Below are 21,123 nucleotides of genomic sequence, written 5' to 3'. Positions count from 1 at the left end.
GGACTTCATTACGGGCACGTAACGGCATTGGCATTGCTTTTGGCCTGGCCCTTGTTTGATTGATTGAATTTGTCTGGGATTGGTCATTGGAGGCGCTTCGGGGGTCGCAGGTCGTTGGCTCAGGGGTTCGTCATCTGGTGTAATGGCCACAGTGAAGCCCCGAGTCCAGCAGCCATACATATTTAATATTTAGATTATTTCCTTGCAGATTGATATCAATTTAATGTGTTTTTGGGGGCAGAAACAATTTGCATAATGTCTTTTTGATTTGCATTTTAGTTTCGAGGGTCTATCAATTTGTTCGAAGCCCAGCAGCGGCAACAATGGGGAATTGAATGCATTTCAAATTAATCTTTTTCCCTCGAAAGCCGCAAAGCCTCGGTGCAGAACCACTCCAGCGTTTGTCTGCAATTAAAATTAATTAAAACACATTGCCATGAGTGGCGGACGGAGTGGCCACGCCCCCAAAAGAATAGGTGGGTAGGGCCTGGGCTCTTCTGAAAAGTCTACGCCCCCTCAGCTCGCAGTGCGCTGTAATTTCAGATTAATTTGCATATTAGACCGCTGACATTTCCAACTACAACTGCGGCGGAGGACAGTGACATGTGTGCGTAGTGACGAGTCGATTAATTGCCTTAGATTATCCTCTCGGCACGCACACACAGCAATTGTGTGTGTAGATACTATGCGGGGTCGCTTAATTTGTGCCTTGAGCTAATTTCGTTTCTTTGTTGTTATTGCAAAACGCACGAAGGACATTACGATTCTGGGGCTGCCATCAAACGAAATTATAATTGAGACCCGGCCGCAGTGAAATCCTCGAGAGCGAGCGCTTTAATAAAATCACCAGCTACACGGGTCGAAAAAATCACTCAAATTAAAAATAAATTATAAGTCGAAAATAATCTATGATACTTATTAACTGTCCTCGGTATCTCAGTTTTGGTAGATATTAAATATATTTCTTACGTTTTATTATTCTTTAGATCATTGATTGACCTTAAAATATATTTTACAGATCCATTATAATGATAATTTCTGCTCTGTGTACTAAGGAAAGGGGAGTGAGATGTGTTTGTACAGCTAAATAGCTATGCATGCCTAATGTCTGTATTTAACTGGGCATGAACCATGAGCAAAGTCTGGTTCTGGGCACGCTCGTAATTATAGAAGCACATACCCGCCCAGGACCTCCAGCGCCCCATCCCCCACTTCGTCACCCACTCACACCAGTTAATAATCAACTTACGCATCTGCAGCGAAATACACACACACTGATAGCATACACGGACATCGGCAGGATAATGCGTGCGTAGCCGGGTGGTTGGGCCTCCCACTCCCGGCCAGGATAATGTCAATTTGTCTGTGCCACATGGCCACGCGCTTTTTATGATTAAAATAGGTAATAAAATTGTGCATGTGTGGGCCTCTCGGCACTGTCATCGTGCGAGGAGTTTGTGGCGGGGCGGTGCGCTTAAATTAATTAAACCAAATAGAAAAACTGAAGCGCAAAGCCACAACAAATTAAATAAAAACGTTGGCAATTTGTATGAAGTACCTACCCAGCGACAATTCCCAAAATGCTTGCAGTGTCGCAAAGGTGACTAAGCAGGTCAAATTAAAAATGTTAATTTGATTTTCATTTAAACGGCTTCTACCTTCTACCATTGCATGTTCCCAGAAAAATTTAATTCATTAAGGGGCTCAAAAAGCTAACACTTTCGGGATGACAAAGGCTTATTAAGCTCATTGGGTTGCCACACGATTCTGGGGAAAATAATGGGGAGCAGTTTGGGATTCCATGAAACATTAATATCGTTTCCCAGAAAAACATTTTAATAGAAAGAAACAAACCCAAAGGTTCTAAACCATTCTAGAACATTGAAAAATATTTATTATTTCTAGTGAAAGCAATAATCTTCCTAAGGAACCTTCCCAAAACTATTCCTTCAACTGAACTGCAAACTTTCTGGTCGGTTTATCTCTGTTTAAAAACTGGTAAAACAAAATCTGAAAAAGTTTACTAGCAATTTCCCGGGATTTAAATGTCTTGCTCTGCTACCAAAGTGTCGCCAGCTGCTGCCAGTCTCGGCCTGATGAATTTGTTGATTTATCACAGACACTTGGCCCACACCTACGCACCCCAAGGAATCCCAGACACGGCATATGAATATATACTACATGTATATACACCCTCTGTGTGTGCCTTACAATGTCCACAAAGAGCTGGCTGTGCAAGCTGCGAGGATTTTGCCAAATGGCGTGAATTTATTTTCCAGATGTAAGCAGATGTGAAGTGCGGAGTTCATTGGCATCTCGTGTAACAGCTGCCGCTGCTGCAAAGTCCTCGGACTTTGGCCAAAACCGGATGAGCCAGATGCCAAGATGCTAAGCTCGGGGACCGACTGATTGCTTCCTCCTTTTGAGAAGGCAGACGGAAGTCATCCGATTAGTTAGTTTCAGCTTTCCCCTGAACTCTCTTTCTAAATCAAGTCGGTGCTATTAATTCGCCACCACACCTCTGAGCACTCAACTACGGGCTGAGTAATTATGTGCGCCAATGCTCGAGCTCAGGTGGAAATCATGTTGTGTATTTCCGTTGCAATTGCGAAATTTTAAACTTGTTAACAGCAAATTGAAGTCATTTCCTGTTGCAACAACAATATGTTGCGGCATAGTGCAGCACAAAATAAATGAGAAAACCACAATGCAACAGCAACCGACAAAACACAAAAGTATACAAGAAAAAAAAGAGGAGGAAGAAAAGGCACAAGGACTCAGGACCAAGGAAAACAAAAATGCCAAAAAGGTACAAAAGCGGAAATAAACGTAGCAGGCAGGCGGCCAAGGACCAAGGACCAAGGAACGAGGACCCAGGACCAAGGACCAGTTCCCCGGACAGGATAACCTGTTGACCACGTGCATACTGCAATTCAAACTACCCAACTCAAGTTTTGCCGAAAAATGCCAAGAAAATTGCATTTTCGCCGGAGCAGGAGAAACATGAAAAAGGTAGCAACCTCGACTGGCGACAGTGCAAAATAAGTAAAAGGCAGCTGGGAAATAAACTCCGGCGTTTTGTGTTTGTCGGGAATAGGCAGAGGGAACTGTACACCCTGAAAAATAGGGTCCTTGAAATTATAAATATTTTTTTTTAAATTTTTAAAAGTTGAAAATTAAAGTTCAATTTTATCAATTTAACACAATGAAATAATAAATGAATTTATAAGCCAGAGCGTTAACCAATTTCATAATACAATTGGATTAAATTGCGGGGCATGCAACTGGTATCATTTATGTTACCCCTCTTTATATCAACTAAAATGTATTCTATTTTCGTAACTTAATGAAATAAATATTTTTTTGAGTGCATTTAGAAGAGGTGTAGGCGAAAAGGGAGTCAAGGAAGGGGTGGCCAAGTGAAATGCGCGCATCGCGTGCTGCGAATGCAATTTCGGAGCTGCTGCACGACCACGCCCCTTATCCCCCTTCAGACTGCGTTAACAATTTCCAGAGAAAGGGGTCTGGGAGGAGAGGGGACGACAAATGCAATCTACAAACAATGAAATGAATTGTCAAGTGCAAACATGCCACTGACGTGCAATTGCAACGCGTATGCAACAAGCCTTCATTGGCTGCAATTGCCACAGCCAAGCGGAAAACCACCCACACATCAGCAGCTCGCATTGCGAATTTATTTTGCATGCCACTGGGCTGGCAGTTAAAAAACATGCCAGAAATGCGAGCTGCTTAGGCGCTTCCGCCGGTCGACTTAACAAGAGCCCATCAGCCGTCAAAGCGAGCGATAAAATGTTTTGGCCAGGCCAGAAAGCTTTCATTTTTGCTGGCCAAAACGAGTGGAGCGGACGGAGAGAGAAAACGCTGCCACTTTTATGACACTGCTATTCGGTGAAAGCTGTTTTGGCCGTTGTGTTGTGACACGATTAAAGGACTCGTGGACTCCCGGACTGGTGGCCTCCTAGACTCGTCGACTCGAGGACGCTGTTCTTTTACCGCTAGCTGCTCCTTAAAGATTTATGGTCCGCGCCATGCACTTGCAACTCCGCCGGATATCCGGAATGACACGACAAGCAGCCGAAATGCATTGGCCGTAAACGGATACTTGGCAGCGGACGATTACTCCGGCCCATGGTAGAGGCTTTATGTCCACTTCGAGGACATCTTGTTGGGCCCCTGCGACCACAATTTGTACACTGAGAAAAGGAGGGAAGAGGACGTCAAGCAGACTTGACAACTGGTTTCAGATAATAGGTTAGAAGCAGTGCCCTCAAATGATGTTTCTATTTAGTTATTTTAAAAAATATTATATTATTTTAAACACACTTTAACTTTTTTGTGGTTATTAAAGCTTCCCCCACATTTCCTCTCAAGGACCTGCTTATTTTCCGCAGTGCACTCGAATTCCTTGTTGCATTTCAACTATCCCGTCGGCTGCTTAATCTTGGCTTCATTCAGGTCACCCACTCAGGATGTTTTCAGCAGCCTTTCGGCTGACTTTGAGTTGGATTTTCGGTAAGCAATACAAGATGCCAAAAAACGAACAAAAAATATGGCAGAAACTGAAAGCTGAATGCCTCTGCCCACAATTGTTGCTCCAAGTTGAGACTTGGCTTTTGTTGATTTGAACTTTTGTTCATCTTTTTTCCTTTTTCTTTGACAAGGGGCAGCCGATGTGGGCATGGTCATGTTATCTTGTTGACATGCCGGACGTTGACATATCCATTTTTTACAAGCCTAGACAAGCTCACTGGCCCCTCCAGCTGCCCGGTCATTTCTTTTTCTATTTGCCCGGTCTTATGCTGGTCCCTCTCCTTGCCTCAAACACCAAACCAAACCAAACCATACCCTCTGTATGTTTGTGTATTATAGGAATAACAATGGCCAATGGCCAAAGGCAACGCAAATAACAACGGCAATCGGGCTGCCTGAAGGTAATTTATTATTTTTTTGTGACTTGATTTTTCTGTTTTGTGGGTCAATTCCTAGAAATAAATCAATTTTAAATCACATCATTATTAAATGGCTATAAATGCGGGCAATGCTTTGTTTGCTGGCAATAATGTACGAAGGTATGTGTGGGCCGCCCTCACACAACAATTAACACTTGGCCATTACTTCCATTTGCGGCATGTTAATTTGTTGCCACATCAATTGCTGTTGCCAATATGCGAGGCGAATGCACAAACAAACGACGCGCTCGCTTTCAAAGGCGCACCCATACACTGGGAAAATAAGGGAGAGATAAGGCATTTAGCGGAAAAAATTAATTTTCTTACTAAAATTTATAAGTTTTCTTACTAATATAACTCCAGATCTACGCAATTTTACAATGTGTAATATTTATTTTTTTTTAAATTTAAGATTAAATAGTATGGGCTTTATTTCACTGGGCGTTAATTTTCTGGTAAAGGTGTAAAATAAATATCAAGGTGAAGTGTTTTCCATTTAAAGTTTCCGTTTTGAGTATTTACTAAGGAACCGACCTTTTGCAATGTTTTTTTTTCTGCATTTTAGTAACTAATTGTAACATTTTTCACGGTGTACATACACATAGACACCAGTTCAGGATTCTGGACTCAGGATGCTTGTGTAACAATCTCACCGACAGCTGGCGCTGTTGCGGTTTGCAGCTACAACTATTACAACAGCAACATGAAGGGCAGCCTGCAGCAACAACAACCGAGGCTGCAAGGCAACTTGATGGGTGCAAAAGGGGGTGGCTATTGGGTGGCTATTCGGTGGCATGGGGGGTGGCAGCCATGGGCTAGTGGGACGGCGGCTTGCTGACAATTGCCTGACACTGGGCAGCTGCTTTATTTGCCCGGCACACGTGGCCAAGCCCCACACACCCCCTGCTGGCCCATTGAATTGGCCCGGCCAAGTCAGACAAACAGAAGTCAGGCGGTGGGCGGTAGGCGGGTGTGGCAGGGAAAGCGACCAAAACTGAAAGCGAGCGAGAGGCTGACTACGACCCAGCGGTCGAACAATAACGCTTGAGTGATTATGCAATTGACAGCTAAATCAATCAATGATGTCAACTACATGCCGGCAACGCATACACTCGCCCATCCACATGTGTGTGGTAGCAAACTGGCAAAACGTCCACGTTGTTTTTGACATTTTCAATTTTTTATGACAAAACTCCAAATTGGTACAAGTTGTTTTTTTCTGCCATTTTTTGCCGGCTGCCTCTTCGTATTGATTGCCATAAAAAAGTTGATGCCATTTCAACAAATTTCTTGTTGTGCATTAAATTTTTTCAATTCTTTAGCATGTTTTTCTCGTTTTTCGGTCGGCTTTTGGAAGCCTTCTCTACACTGGGGACTTGTTCAGCTAATGTAACACATTGTGTTTTTAATACAAAGAAAAATATTAAATGATGGAGCCTGGAAAATCCGAAAGTCAGATGGGCATTAGAAAAGCATTCCTGTTTAAAGCCACCAGAAAAGAGGAAAATATTTTTCCCAGTACTTTCCTTTCTACACTTATTTACCATCGTCTCACTTATTTTTTTGAGCCTTGGGAATTCATTTCAAATTCGATTATGAAATTTTTGCCAGTATGAATAAATGAAATGACCATCGATGGCCTCAACTTTTGCCCAGTCACAGGCACTCGAAAGGAAATTAAGCAGACTGCGGCCACCGCTGCCGACAACTCGATGACAAAATGATGACAAATTTGAAAGGACTGGCATCCGCATGTCCCTATCTGCCAGCCAGCCGCACATTCGTCCTTTTTGGCACTGATTGCCGGCAATCGGCAGATGCCAACGCACGTTCGCCATCGAGGATTGTTATTGGGACGCCGAATGATACCGCCTTAGATGATAAATATTTCATTTTTATGTTTCGGTCTGGCAGGCTCTTCCTCTTCCATCCCCATCGATGTATCCCGTATCGATGACGTTTAATTTATAAATATGATGAAGCTGATGTTTGTCTAGCTAACACCCGCCTTACACAAAATATATATCTTTTGTATCGCAGACCCACGCACACGCAGGTCTTCCATCAGCCAGGAGATCGGGGGAAAAGTTTACCCTCAAGTTTACATCTCGTAAGCGGAAGTGTTCGCTGTTGTGTGTGTGTGCTATTAGTCGAGGAATATTTATGTCTATGGAGTGGCTGCTTCCTGTTGGTTGCCACTGAAGCAGTGGGGTCAATATTAAATTTCCCCACCCGGGCCTGGCCAGCTGGCCCACTGTATTTATCTGTGGCAGCACATCATCAATTATGGCCACCGGAAGTTACATTTTTGTCTACGTCGTATCTTTATTTTGCTGCTGAATCAAGAGCAACACGAGAGAGACCACCTCATGATTTGGTAAGCCCCCCAGAAAGCCCTCCTACTACCAGTGAATAATTAATGACAAGGACAATGGCAACTTCCGCTGCGACGGCATATGCAAAACACACTCGGGGGAGAAACTCATAAACATCAGAGAGCTGTGGAAAACAGCAAGGACTCGAATCGATTCCGTTCTCAATAACGCGTGAAAAGCTCCTCTTTCGCCACGAGTATTATGCAAATCACGGCAGGAGACGATTTCTAAAAATCTGTTTACGAACTGGAACATCTGTTGGAAATCTAAAATATTTCCCCCAACAAAGGCTGGCGAAAAGCTTACTCCTTTGCCATGGAATTCGATTCGCCGTTTTGTTTTCTTTGCGACCACTGGCTGTTGTGCAGCACATTCTGCGTCTGCGATTCATATATCGTGATTCAATAAAAAAATTTTTCAATATTTCTAACTTACCCACACAGGCGAACACGGCGCACACTAAGCCTGGCCAGAAGGAAAAGCGGGTTGGTTGTGGGGGAGGTGGGGCTCCATCATCATCGTTGCTGCTGGATTAACCCGGCTCTTTGCTCTTTGTTGTGCTATATTCGCATTTCAGGACGATGAGGATGCCAGCCAGGATGCGTGTATTTCACAGCACATGTTGCCGGCTGCACTGAAATTCCATTCAATGCGAAATGCCAAAAATTGATGCCCCGGCAGCAGCAGCAGCAGCTCTCATGAAATAAATATTTGGCCAATACAGTAATGTGCGCAATAGCATTACGGCCCCATCGCACCGCACTGAAATTCCAATTCGCATTCACGTTGAGAATCTCAGCCGCCGAGGAATGCCATCTTAAGAATGCCATCGACTTAATGATCGGGACACTGACCGGCGAAAGCTGTTGAGAAATGCAACATCTGCACTGGGGGAAAAGTTAATAGGGCTTTTTTAGGTACTTAATATTTTATATTTCATTAATAAAAAACATTTCAGAGAAAGTCAATATTTATTTAAATATTTAAATATTAAAATCTTATCCAATTATGGTTCCAAAAGTAAAAATTGTTTAAAAATCGTTTGAATTTGCAGTCCAGAGTCTGTTAATTATCATTTACATCCCGATTTTCCTCTCAGTGTGGAAAAAGAAAACCAAATATTAGCCACGTACAGATAATCAGCACCCAGAGGTGCACTCGCCACCGAAACCCATAAAACGAAGTGAAAAACAAAGAGCTACAAAACCAACAAGCGGCAAGAGAAAGCTGCTGCAAGGCACACAGCTTAAGCGCCAATGGACTGACTGGCCAAGACGGACAGGAAAAGCGGGGTCGGGAAAATGGGGGTGGAAATCAGGGGAAATGCAACTCCCAGGTCGGCGAAGAGGGCCAAGAACGCTGCTGCACTCGTTGCAAAAGTCAAAAGCATAAAATCCGATAGCTTCCGCTAAGCTGGCTTATTCAAGCGTACGTAGGGCTAATAAAACATTTCCAAGGATTTTGCTAGGATTTCACGGCCCAGGTCAGCTTGGAGATCTCGAGTTTTATTTACGGACTTTTGGCCGTCCACATGGCGGGCAGCAGCGCAAGAAGGTGCTGGCCGAGTGGCAGCTCCAGGTGGCACTGAAAGGTCACACTTGTTAACTTGTTGGCGCTCTAAATTATTTCTTAATTGGCTTGGCCCGGCTGGAAAGCATTCCAAATGAACCCCCCAAACGCTTGGTGTTGAATTCAAGATTAAAGTTTGCGCTATCTGCCTTTTAGTCCTATATATAGAGTCCTATCTCAAGGAAGTGAGTCGCACAAAGCGCAGGACGCCAACAAACAAATTCAAAGCCAGCCAGCGATGCTTATCCTTAATGATGCTGTAAAATGTGCTTCACGTACCAAGTACTTTTTGTCAACCAGGGGTATGTCGAAGTCAGTGAAATTTTGGAGGGCAGGGAGATTAAGATTTAAGTTTTCTAAATTAAAATAAAGTAGAGCAGGTTTCTTTCGGATACATTTCTCTACATTCTCTCCTTGCTAGTATTTTTTAAAATATAAATAAAGCGTTTTAAAAGCCACAATTTTAGACGAAAGTAGTGGGTATCTTATAGTTTTAGATACCGTTGGTCCTCTATTTTTTCATATCCCCAGTTGAGGCTTTATCTCAGTCACTGGGGTTACACTTTGGCCAAGAAAACTTTTATCCAGCCACCTTCTATCCCGTTTTCAGCCTCTTCAGGCCCGAAGCAATCAAAGTTTCGCCGCGCAAGTAAACGTCTGGGGCATTTGTCTTGGCCTCTTCGAACTGGCTCTTAATTGCTGCCAGCACTCGGCTATCAATAAAGCTATGGACGGCGATGTGACATGCAAACGAATGCCGGATGAAATTATGCTTGCCAAAAAATGGATAACGAGCCAAGTTGTAACAAGTTTTTAATAGAGCGAAACAAAGAGCTGGCGAGCCCCAAAAAGTAGGCAGCAAACTGGCGCATAAACTGCTGAAAAGATGATGAATTTACAAACGACTCCACAAAGTTGGTCGCAGTGAAAGCCACTCCAGTTCTCTTTTTTTCCGTGGTTGAATGTGTCCGTTGTCGGTGTAATAAACAAACTTTGGAGCAAACTTTAGTTCACTACTTTCGCATCGTATTTTTTGCGAAAACGATGCTGAGTGGCGCATGTACGACAAGTTTAACACCAAAGGAGCAGCCGAACACGGCACGCTTAGTTAGCCATGTAGATGATGCGGCTGCTGGGGATGCGGATGCAGATGATGTCCGGGGGTCGCTGGTCGCGTCCAGTCCATTGACACGCCGGGGTCGCTCATCTTTGGCATCATTAAGCGCCGTTTTGCGGACGTCAGTGGGGGCTGCAGGTGCTGAGTCGCCGGCTAACGGAGTTAGCCAAGTGCAGTCGGGCAGAAAGTGAGTCCCAACTTGTTCGGGCAGAGATACAAAGCGAATATTTCAGCTTTTATGACTTCCAGACGCCCTCTTTAAGAAGAACACCAAAAAAAGAAGCTCTTTGGCGAGCTCATATTTTGTATATAAAGTATTCCCATTTTAAAAATAAATGAGGAAAAATAAAAAGTAAAGAAAAGTATATTCAGAAGGGTAAATTTTTTTAATATAGAATTAATTTTACAAGAACACATTTAAAAAGTAAAGGAAATTACTTGTACCTTAATTAAAATATTGTATAATATCGAATTAGCCTTACCCTATAATAAGAACTTACCTATTTTTCACTGAAAGTGCTGTCCACCTTAAGGTGTTTTACGACCCTTACAGATTTCCTGTGAGTCATAAATAAAACCCTACTTATGGCATACCTTCCTATAAATAAGGGACATTCGTTTGAAAAATCAAAGGGATTTCCTTTTGGAATTTACCGCTTTTCTGGTGAAATTTAAGCCCTGCCGCAGGAGCTCAGCGTCGCCTTGGTTCGCTTAAAAACTAATTAATCTAAATGGATTTTTGTTGTTGCATTTTGCACTCGTGCATATAGAGCAAACACACACACACACACACACACGTGATGGAGTCGAGTTAACTGTAAGCGGAGCACTCAATGAAAGCGAAAAATGCCGAAGGGTTGGGGGATGGAAAAGCGATGGCGGGGAAAACCGAAGCGAACCGCAAGCAATTTGCATGTTTGAAACCGCCATTCCATCCATCGCACCATCGCACCACCCAATCACCATTGCACCGCGGCACCACCCCCAGAAAAAAAGCCCTAACCCTCCGAACCCCACCCCCTCCACTGGCCATCAACCACTATTGGGGGCAAACACGAAAGGGGCCGACCGTGTGTGGCATCATGCAGAAATCGGGGACAGCGTTAAAGTAGCCTTATCGCCCCGGCATCAGCTTCAGCTCAGTTGCAGCGGCCAACAACTTCAATGTGGACAGTTTGAAGCAGTTTTATTGACGTGTGTCCGGGCGTGGTCTCCGAAGGGGTGACTCGGGGGGTGCCCAGGGATTCAAGGAGATATACGTATGGAGGGGGTCTGGGATAGGGGTTCTGTTGCGTTATAAATAACGCTCGCCTCGTTCGGTCGGTCGGTTGGGAAATGCACTGCAGCGTTTAGCCTGCGGCTGGCATCGGTTAATGGAATTTATCCATTCTCACGGAAGCCTTAAAGTTTACGAGAAAGATTTTCAGGATTTCGCCTGTGTCCTCTGCAATAACTCATGTCAAATCATTGCCGAAAGGAAGAGCGAGGCTATATGGCTATATCTTATATAATTTATTGAACACACAGACGGAGGGAAAAGTTGCTGGATTTGCGTGTGTGTATGGACAACGGCGCCATTTTAATTTGATTTTACCATTTCAATTTTTTTCCTTTTTATTTACCCTGGCCGTTGTCTGCCTTTGGCGTCGTTTGGGCCATATGTGACAGGACTGACCATTTAAGGATTTTAGCTGATGAGAATTCAACTAAGCGGACGCAAATTGAATAAAAAGAATGGCCAAATGTCAGGCACAAGGCAGAAATTTCGGCAAAGGAGATTTCGCAAATCGCAAATCAATTCAACATTTTCTTGAGGGAGATTCTTAAGAGATTCGTAAATTTAGGCATTATTGAAAGAATAATTTTGAAAATATTTTAAGAAGACTTTATACATAAAAAGTACAATTAAAAATCACCAATGATTGTTGTGATACCTCAAATAAATATTTATGGGTAATGTGATATGTTAAATTTATTTTTTTTAAACCACATCTTTATTAAAAGCTTAAGCTTATCAAACATGAACAATAAATATGAAAAGGTTTGTCCGAGCTGATTACAATTATAACTCCCTGTAAGCAATTACAAAAAGATAGATTTCCATTACTTTGGCTGAAAAATAGATTTAATCGCCTTTCCAGTTAAGCCCGCGCTTTCATAAAACAGTTTTTGCTGCTTTTTTTAGCTGACCACTCCGACCATATTGTTTACCCTTCGTCCTTTACAAAGATCCTGGCATTGTCCTGTGTGTGCATGTGGTATTCTTTGTGCGGTGCAGCTGTTGGTATTTCTGCGTGGTTTTTGGCGGTACTCTTTCGGTTTCTGTGTGTGTTTTATTCTTTTTGCTTCTTTTTTGCCGGCACATCGTTTATTATGCCAAGCGAGAAATGCAATATTTTCCCCTGCGCCGCTACGTGGCCGACAAAAATATTTACAATTTGGCAGCGGCAGTGTCCCTTCAGCGCGCCACAGTGGAACCCCCACCACAGGAAAAAAGGAGCCCCACCACAGAGGGGCCACCACACAGCGGCAGCTGCTATAGAAACGGAAGCCATAAAAGGAAGCGCACTCCATAAAAAAAGGAGGCCACACACCATTCGGCTAAGCTCAAAAGCGGCAACTTCAATCTTTGAATGTTTTATTTACTGCAAAATCGATATGGCTTTTTGCCCCCCACCATCTCGCTTTTCTCTACGTGCTCGCAGAAAGGGTTAGGGTGGGGTGTCAGGGGTTAAGGGGCCAAGGGGCCAAGGGGCGAGCGGGCTTAACACACAAGTGCCAAGCGTAACGAGTTGCATGCAAATTTCTCCTTTTTGTTTCTCGTTTTCTGCTCTGAAATATCAGCTCCGCCTCTCCCTCTCAAAGGGAAATTTCAATAGCAAAGCGGGGAAAAGCAGAGGAAAAGCGATTGGGGGGCAAACGGGAAACGTTCAGTGTCCATGGCAAATCACACACCACATAATTTTCCCGCTGCACTGGAGACACTCACACACACACCATCACCCAGACGGACGCGTAATGGCTGGCCTGGAATTAGTGAGACAGTCGCTGCTGCTGCCAGGATCCGGATCCCCAGGCGCATTACGTATGCATGACGTTGGCAGGACGAAAAGGACGAGGGGGCCACCAAAGCAGCCGCGTCGCATCGTGAATGGCGTAAATGCCTGGACAGGAGCGAAGCCTGCTCCTCCCAAAAAAGCGGAAAACTAGCAACACAAGTCAAGCAGCCGCAGCCACCAGCCAAGCGATAGATGGCCTTCCATACACTCAGAAATCGCCACACCAAAATCCAATCAAAATGCTCTAAGTGGTTATTGCAATGGAATTTTTCTTATAAAGACAAACCATTGTGAGAACTAAATAACTTAATCTTATAATTATATATTTCTAAGTCGAAAAAGCGGGCTTACTTAATTGGCAAAATACTTTTTGACACCATTAAAAGATATTAGATTAAATAAACTCTAAAGAATAAAAAAAAAAACCCTAAAAGCATGCAACGTTAAATTGAGAATAGGAAAGGCTCCTCTATATTTTTCCCAGCATACTTTTAAGCACTCTTAAGAGAGATTACAAACCTCTAGAGATATTTTTTTTAATATTTTAAATAAAAAATAACAGAATTATGATAATTATTTTTATAAACTGTTAAGCATATCAAACACAAGTTTTTTGCAGTGTCGGATAGAGAAGGAGTGGCGGAACAGAGAAGTTTGGGGGTCAGGTCTTAATGCTGATTGCGATCGCTGCCGGTTTGGCCATTTTGCCACGACTCCCCGAAGTCGGGTCCCATGTTGATAATTCGAAATTTGTATTCCAATCTTCAAATTGTCTCCAAAATGGAATTGATTTTATGCAGATGAGCATGAAATTGTCTCAATGCGAGTTTTGCATGTTGGTGTAAATAAATGTAACGATGTCTGAGCAGAGGGACAAGGACAAGGACGTGATGAGCCCGAGTTTTCTCCGGTTTTTTCGATTGTGCTTTTGGTTTTCCTTTGGCCATTTCGCAGAGTGCATGCCGCATCAAAGATGCGACGTTTACGGATTTGTAATTCACAGCAATTCGGCACGGTCTGCCATTTCGATTCGGCAACCGCAAACATATTTTCTCGAAGCCAAATTTATTACTTAATTCAGTGGAAAGCTCATAAAATGCTCCAAGAAATCCACTTTAAATATTTGGCTAACCAAAAAGCCAGAATTGAAGCACCATCCCACCGATTTTCGCCCATTCCGAAGCTCAAACAATGCGCTCGCTTGCATTTCATTTGAATTTACAACTGTATTTGGTATTTGAACGGGCGGCGAAGTAATGTAACTCTGCCACGCCCCACTATCCCGTTCCGCCGTCCGCCCCCTTTTCTGCAATCGAACAAGGAAATGGAAATCATCATCATCAGCCATCAGGGTTATCGGCGCAGAGGAAGCCAATAAAATGCAAGCACGAGACAAACACAAATCGAATAAAAATGCTGGGCAAAAAAATGCGCTTTGGAAATTCAAAACTGGAGAGCCGGAAAAAAATGTGCGGAATAACTGTGCGCAGTCAATAGCCCGATGTGTAAACATGGCCAACAAAAATATTTCAATATTTCAAACACGCAACTCAATGTCGACGATGATGCCAATGCCGGATGAGAAGCGATGAGCCCGTCTTGCCCGCTTTACACTAACTTGGCCAAAAAGGAAATTGAAGGACAACCGCAATTCATTGATTTAGTGCCAGGGACTTGGACTTGGCTCTAGCTTATACCACATATACATATCTATATATCTATAACCATCCATTCAATATTCTCCCTTGTGGCCTACGCGATATTATCGCTTTTCATTTGTTTGCACTGCTGAGTAATTTGTGTTTGCCATTGCTGTTGATGTGTTTAGCATGTCCTGCCAGCCCGATTCCGATCCCGATCCCCCCGACTTGTAAATTATATGTCTGCCAAGTGTGCCGATGGGGTGCAGATAATGTTCTTAAAGTGGCCAGGAAATTGCAAATTGCTGGTTAAGTTTCGTAGGCAAGCTACGCCCTAATAAATATGTTACTAGTCGATTTCTTGGCCATTCCGGCCTTCCTTATGTCTATATTTGAATGGCTGATACAGAGAGAAACCAAAGGCAATAAAGCTGGCAGTAGATATGGCTGCTTTTTTCGCCTTCGCCTGCCTTAAATTATACAATTGAAAACTCACTCAAACTCAAGAGTTATATCTATATCGGTTATCAATGGGCTTGCCTTACAATTCCCATTTCGCTATCGAGGCGCACAGAAATCCCATGCATAAGTTTATTTCGCCCGGCCAACTTCGAAGCGTCTATAAATCATGTATGCAATTTTAATTCAAATACAAAAGAATTTCCAACACATGGCTGGGGCTGCATTGTTGGCATAAACCAATTGCAAAGGCCAAAATAGCGAGGACTCCACAACTAATGCGCTCGGCGCGCACCGCAAACATTCCTTCGTCGTCCTGAAAGCCTCCAACACCCAAAAAATATATCGGTTTGGGCCAAAAGCTACTCGAGTCCCGGGCCAAAGGCTTTGGGAATAAAGCCAAAAATATATACATATATATGCATGCGGTATAAATAACCACATTTGTATGAGTGCGTGCGTGTATGCGAAATATTTTGTTTAACGTTTATAGTTTTATGCACTTAAGATGGCAAAATATTTTCTTTCACTTCTGCTTAAATTTATTTTCAAGTATCAGGCACAGGGCTTAAGCCAGCAGCAAAACTTTTGCCAATATTTGTAAAAAATATATTGATTGGCCTGAGACGAGGGCAGAAGGGGGAATAAAAAGACGGAAAAGGCTTATATATATGTGAGTGCATGTGCATACAGATCTTACTTATGCACTTGAATTTATCCCTTCCCCTATAGGGTTTTTGAATTTCTCTACTTGACTTTCTGCTACACTTTCTTGATTTTCTGTCGTTGAAGCAAGCGTCGAATTTAATAGGACTTAAAATGTATCTTATGGATACTAACTATCATTTAGTAACTGCTAGATTTTCTGATAAGTATCATCTTATTTTAAAATACTTATAAAATGTGCAAGTGGTCTTACTATAATTTCTAAAAATATTATTAAGTTTATTGTACTGCTTTTAGAATTTTAGTGCTGGTAAACATATTTAAAATAATTATTTAAAGGGTGTTTGGTATTCATAATGGCAAATCGTAGTTTTTGAGTTGTCTTTTGCATCTCCCGGGCTTCCACACTTCCCCATCGACTTCGTCGCCCAATTCTTTGGACAAACACCGGGTGCAGCTGCTGCCACGCCCCCGAAAGCCCCATGCACCGCCCGCACTGCCGTTGCTCGGAAATTTTCCAAACATTTCGTGCATGATAACAAACTGTGTGGCGAACGCAGTTCGAGGGCCATCGATGCTCCTCCACGGAAATCTCTTGGCCCGGGGCGCAAAGGTTGTGTTTGTTTTCTGTTAAATGTTCAAATATATTATTGCAGCCCCTGAGATGTGGATATGGAATGCGCTGGGAGCGGAGCGAAGAGCACTTGCAGACATTTTCGAACTTGTATTTACATGCAAGCAGGAAATTGTACACCTCCCCGGCCTTCCACTGCCCTGCCCCTGTGTCTGCCTGTTAAAATATTCAAACAAAAACGTTATGAAAATATGAACTGTGATGTTTATCGATTGTGAAATATGATATACTCCGGGGAGATGGAGATGGAGACGGAGATGGTTGTGGGGCGGTCTCAAAGGGAGTGCACACACTGTGTCCTGGCCTTTAATTTGTTAGCACAATCCTTCCCAACGGCAGTCAGTCCCGCTGACAGGATGTGTGGGCCTTTCTACACCGCACACATTTTCGCAGGACTCTGATTTGTTTGAAAGCATTTTATTAGCAAGAAAGCACTTTGAACTGTATAGAGGAGGAAATATTTGATATAATACCTTTAGATATTGTCCAGGGATTTCTGTGATACACTCGATCGAAGGCAGATATTATCTTAAGAGTTTCCAATTATTAATATACAGTACACTTTGTATTGCATTGTAGTGCAGTGCATTATATAGTAGTGTATTTATACACAAAGTGAGTGTTTGTTCTGCTTTTTGTATTGGTGCTGGCTTGCCGTGTTTGTGTGTTGGCTTGCGTGCCAGCCGGAAAACCTTTCGCCTGACCAAACCAGACAAACCTCGGCCCCGAGCAATTGCTGCCGAATTCCTCTGGTAGCTAATAAATATTAAACTTTAATTAAATATGTTTTTTGTTCGATATTTATGTGTGCATCGACTGAGTCTCGTTGGCAATCGCACTCCAATTTCGCTTCTGGCCAGCCCGCCCATAAATTCACAACCTTGAAGCGCCGCCACCAAAGCCAAAGCTCGAAAGGCCATTAAAATACGTTTCTTTTTTTTGCCGGCCACTTAACATGGTGGGTGGGAAGGGAGGGGGTGAACACGGTCTAAACTAAAACTCATATTAAAAATTGACTTTTATCGTGATTTACAATCAAGTTGGCCTTTTTTAAATGCCGTGGTCGACATGCGGGCTTTGCCTTCCCGGCTCCTAGTGCACTTTGAAAAAGATATAAGAAAGGAAAAAAAGGAGACATCTTACAGTTTATTATTGGTTTTACATTTCTTCAAAAATTTAGATATGTAATTTTAAAAATTTTTTCTGAACCGGAAAATAATTTTATTAAAATAAATCTTCTTGGCAAAAAAACAATAAAAAATTGTTTTCTGAATATAATTTGATTAATATAAAAAAATTTCTAGAAAAGGTAATCCTTGAAAATAATAGGATTAAATCAGTTCTTTTTAGAATTTTTTAAAAATGTTCTAAAAACTTATTTGATCTTTAGAGAACGCCATTTTTTGGAGTGGCTGCCTAATAGCTCCGCCAGCTTGTTGTTGCTGTGCGGTTGGCCCCACACTCGCACATGGGCGTCGAACCGAAAGGGGGGAGGGGTCTAAATATTTCTTCGTGGCTTAGCTTGGACGGGCCAACATATTTAAGCCGAATGCTGACGCCCGATTCTCGAGCAGCGTCCACGACATGGCACGACACGTGGTTTGGTGGTTTGGCGGGGTTACGGGTTTACGGGCTTCGGAATGGGATTTAGAATTGAGAACGGAGAACGGCGAATGGAGAATGGCGAATGGAGGCCGCAGCAAATCCCCTCGGCCACGCCCACTGATACACCCTTAAAGGCGGTGGCCTGCACTCTATATCTCTGCACTTCCATTACGAAATCCCTTTCCCGGCAATTCGGTTTGCCTTTCCCAACGCCCAGCGCTTCATATTTCCTCACACGTAATTCCATTGGATTTCCAATGTCGACATCGACTTTGCTTCTTGACTTTTACTTGGCCAACGTTGGCCTTTTCATTTGCTCAAGGGTCTTGTTATCCTCACAGGACCTTTTTGCCGGGGGTCGAAAGTGTATGGACATCAAGCAGATAACTCTAAATTACCTAAATAAATTACACAAAAGCTACATTTTAATTGTTTGAGACAAGTTTTATGCTCGAGATTAAATATTTTTATTCTCTCCCTCTTTTTTGCAGAGACTGCAGAGTTGTGCGTGATCCGCAGACATTGAAATCCAAGGGCTATGGCTTTGTCAGCTTTGTCAAGAAATCGGTAAGCTATGCCAGCAGATTTGCAACATCAAAGGCTTCCATCGGCGGCAATTAGAAAATGTTTCAATCAAACTCGCATTAGTCGCTCTACACAAGTTTAATTTTCTAAGTAAGCAAAGACACGCACAAACACACAAAGCCGCTTTCGGTGAAGTTGCCAAATGAAATCTTAATTAAAACAAGTGGAAACTTTGGCTAAGATCCCGCCTGACGTACCCAGCAACTTAACATATCAAAAGACACCTGTGGCTTTGCCCACCTTTTCCCAAAAACACCCCTCCTACATCGCAGATTTCCCCCTTCGTTTGCTTAAGATATACATAAGCCAAGGAAGAACCAAACGAAGCGCACACATTTTTAAGATTTAATGCATTCTGCTTTTCCTTTTCTCGGTTAACTGCCAAGGGGCGAGTATTTGATTTTATTCTCTTCCTCATGGACACACTCGTATATCAAGAGCGTGCGGCTCACGAATCTGTAATGTTTTTTTATGGCCACAGATGCAGCGAATCTCACGGACTCCCGAGGCTGGAAAAAGAACCCTTAAAGAAACCACCCCTGGGGGCACTGTAAACATTTACACATCATATTCAATATGTTTAAACCGCAACTGATAAGGGTCCAAATAACTGCTGGCAGGACTCCATATCCCATAACCCAGGCTGTGTGTGTGCGTTGTGATTGAATTTCATGTGCCTAATAGGTAGAAAATTCGACAAAGAGCCAAAGATACGGAGAGACAGGGACTTTAAGCAAGTTTATGGGTAGTCCTAGTGGTAAAACCATGTTACAGAAAGTCAATCCCTTAAAGATTCGTATAAAACTAACATCCTTGAGTTATATTTCATAGTAGTGCCAGTATTTATTTACAATTATTAGTGTGGAGTTTACATTTTTAAATTTTTGTATATATTTATCTGTGAAATGGGACTGCTTTTTTTCAGCCAGTACTCCATAGTGCATATTCTTGGCTTAAAACCCAATAAAATTCACAAAATAGCAGGCATAAACGCTGTTTAAAATCATCAAAGAAGGCGACTAAAGCCAAACGAATTGCGTGTCAGCCAGTGGAGCAGAAAAAATGCGCAAGCTTAAGGCTTAGAGCCCGAAATAAAACAGCCACACACGAGGAGATGTATAAACTGGCAGTACTTTTGGGTAAAGCCAAATCAGAAGTGCCAGAGAAGGCGTAAAAGCCAAAGGTGCTGCCAGTCAATTAGGTGGCAAAATGCTCAAAATTATTAATTAAATTTTAATGCTAATGCCGTGAAGTGTGCGCCAGACTAGGGCCCAATAATTTGGCAGCCGAGCCAATGATTTGCTTGACATCGAAGAGATGAGCGCGGATTTGCGTTGGAATGTGTCGTGTGCAAATACAACATAATCTCTGACACTTGGCTGCTGCCACGCCCCCAGGCCACGAACCGCCCAACTGTCATTCAAACATATAGATGTGGTACACATATAGAAATATTTAAGCCAAAGTCGAACAGAACTTTCCGCTCGAAGCCTTTTGGCAACTGACTTGTTTTAGTTGGAATTATGGCCAATGCGGCGTATACTTAATGCTTTTCCCCAGCTAACTAGTTAACTTTTTGTGCTGCAAGTGGGGAATGGGATGCCAATTTTCGAACTTTCTCGATTAGTTTCGATGCAAACGAAAGGAGGAAGAAGTGCAAACACACTCGTACCCTCACAGACCAAATAGCAAACTCAAATATTTCAAATTAAGTTTCTCGACATGCGTTTTGTACACAGGCGGTACGCCCTAAGCCGCCACGCCCCCCTTTTGCCCAGAGTCCCGGCGTCGCTTGCAGCTGATTTAATGCAAATTTTATTTATGCGAAAAGTTTTATTAAATTTTTGTGCAAAGTTGATATTTTCTGTGGTTTTGCGGAAATTGAAAAGTTATTTTTCGAATGGCTTACTACACTCACACTGGCACACTCGCACACATGAGTGTGTGTGCAATGGCAACTGCAAGCGGAAAAGGAAGAAACAGTTTTCTTTCATTCAGCACTTCCGTTTGCCGGCGCATGAAATTTTGCCAATCGCCCGGGCTTTGCATAAACCCAATGCCAAAATGCCAGATCTGCTCAAGCATCTCGAGAAATATTTAACGCAAATTGTTTGGCAACATGTTTTAAATAAACACCAGAACATCTCCTCGCGCTGCCATTACTCCGTTTATTTTTTTACTTTTCTTTTCTTTTTTTTTGTTTTCCTCCTGTGCGACGCATACAAATTGCCATAATTTAATAACCATCAAGGCAAGCTGAGCATTTGCATGGAGAGCTCTGCTCGGGAAGACGATGCCTGTCTGCGTGTCATTAGCATCATAAATCAGAACAACAACGCCAGCAAGTACGAAAAAATTTACGCAAACATTAAACGCAATAAACATGTCGATGCCAGGAGGGGAATACACGTAGAAACATTATGAAAAAAATATTTCCCAATAAA

The 21,123-nt window shown here is 42.7% G+C and overlaps 1 protein-coding gene across 6 annotated transcripts in view; it reads left to right on the top strand.

Moving 5' to 3' along the window:
- Nucleotides 1-21,123, top strand: part of LOC108024706 (cytotoxic granule associated RNA binding protein TIA1) — a 90,702-nt gene that overhangs the window by 58,824 nt on the left and 10,755 nt on the right. For all 6 annotated transcript variants that reach the window (XM_017094795.3, XM_017094793.3, XM_017094792.3 and 3 more), the window contains exon 4: nt 18,586-18,661. In XM_017094795.3, the coding sequence (XP_016950284.3) occupies nt 18,586-18,661 (76 nt within the window). The remainder of the gene's footprint in view (nt 1-18,585; nt 18,662-21,123) is intronic.

Source organism: Drosophila biarmipes, chromosome 3R (assembly GCF_025231255.1).
Source record: "Drosophila biarmipes strain raj3 chromosome 3R, RU_DBia_V1.1, whole genome shotgun sequence".
In the NCBI taxonomy this organism is placed as follows: Eukaryota; Metazoa; Arthropoda; class Insecta; order Diptera; family Drosophilidae; genus Drosophila; species Drosophila biarmipes.
Note: the sequence above shows the minus strand (reverse complement) of the source record. Positions and strands in the feature narration are given on the sequence as shown.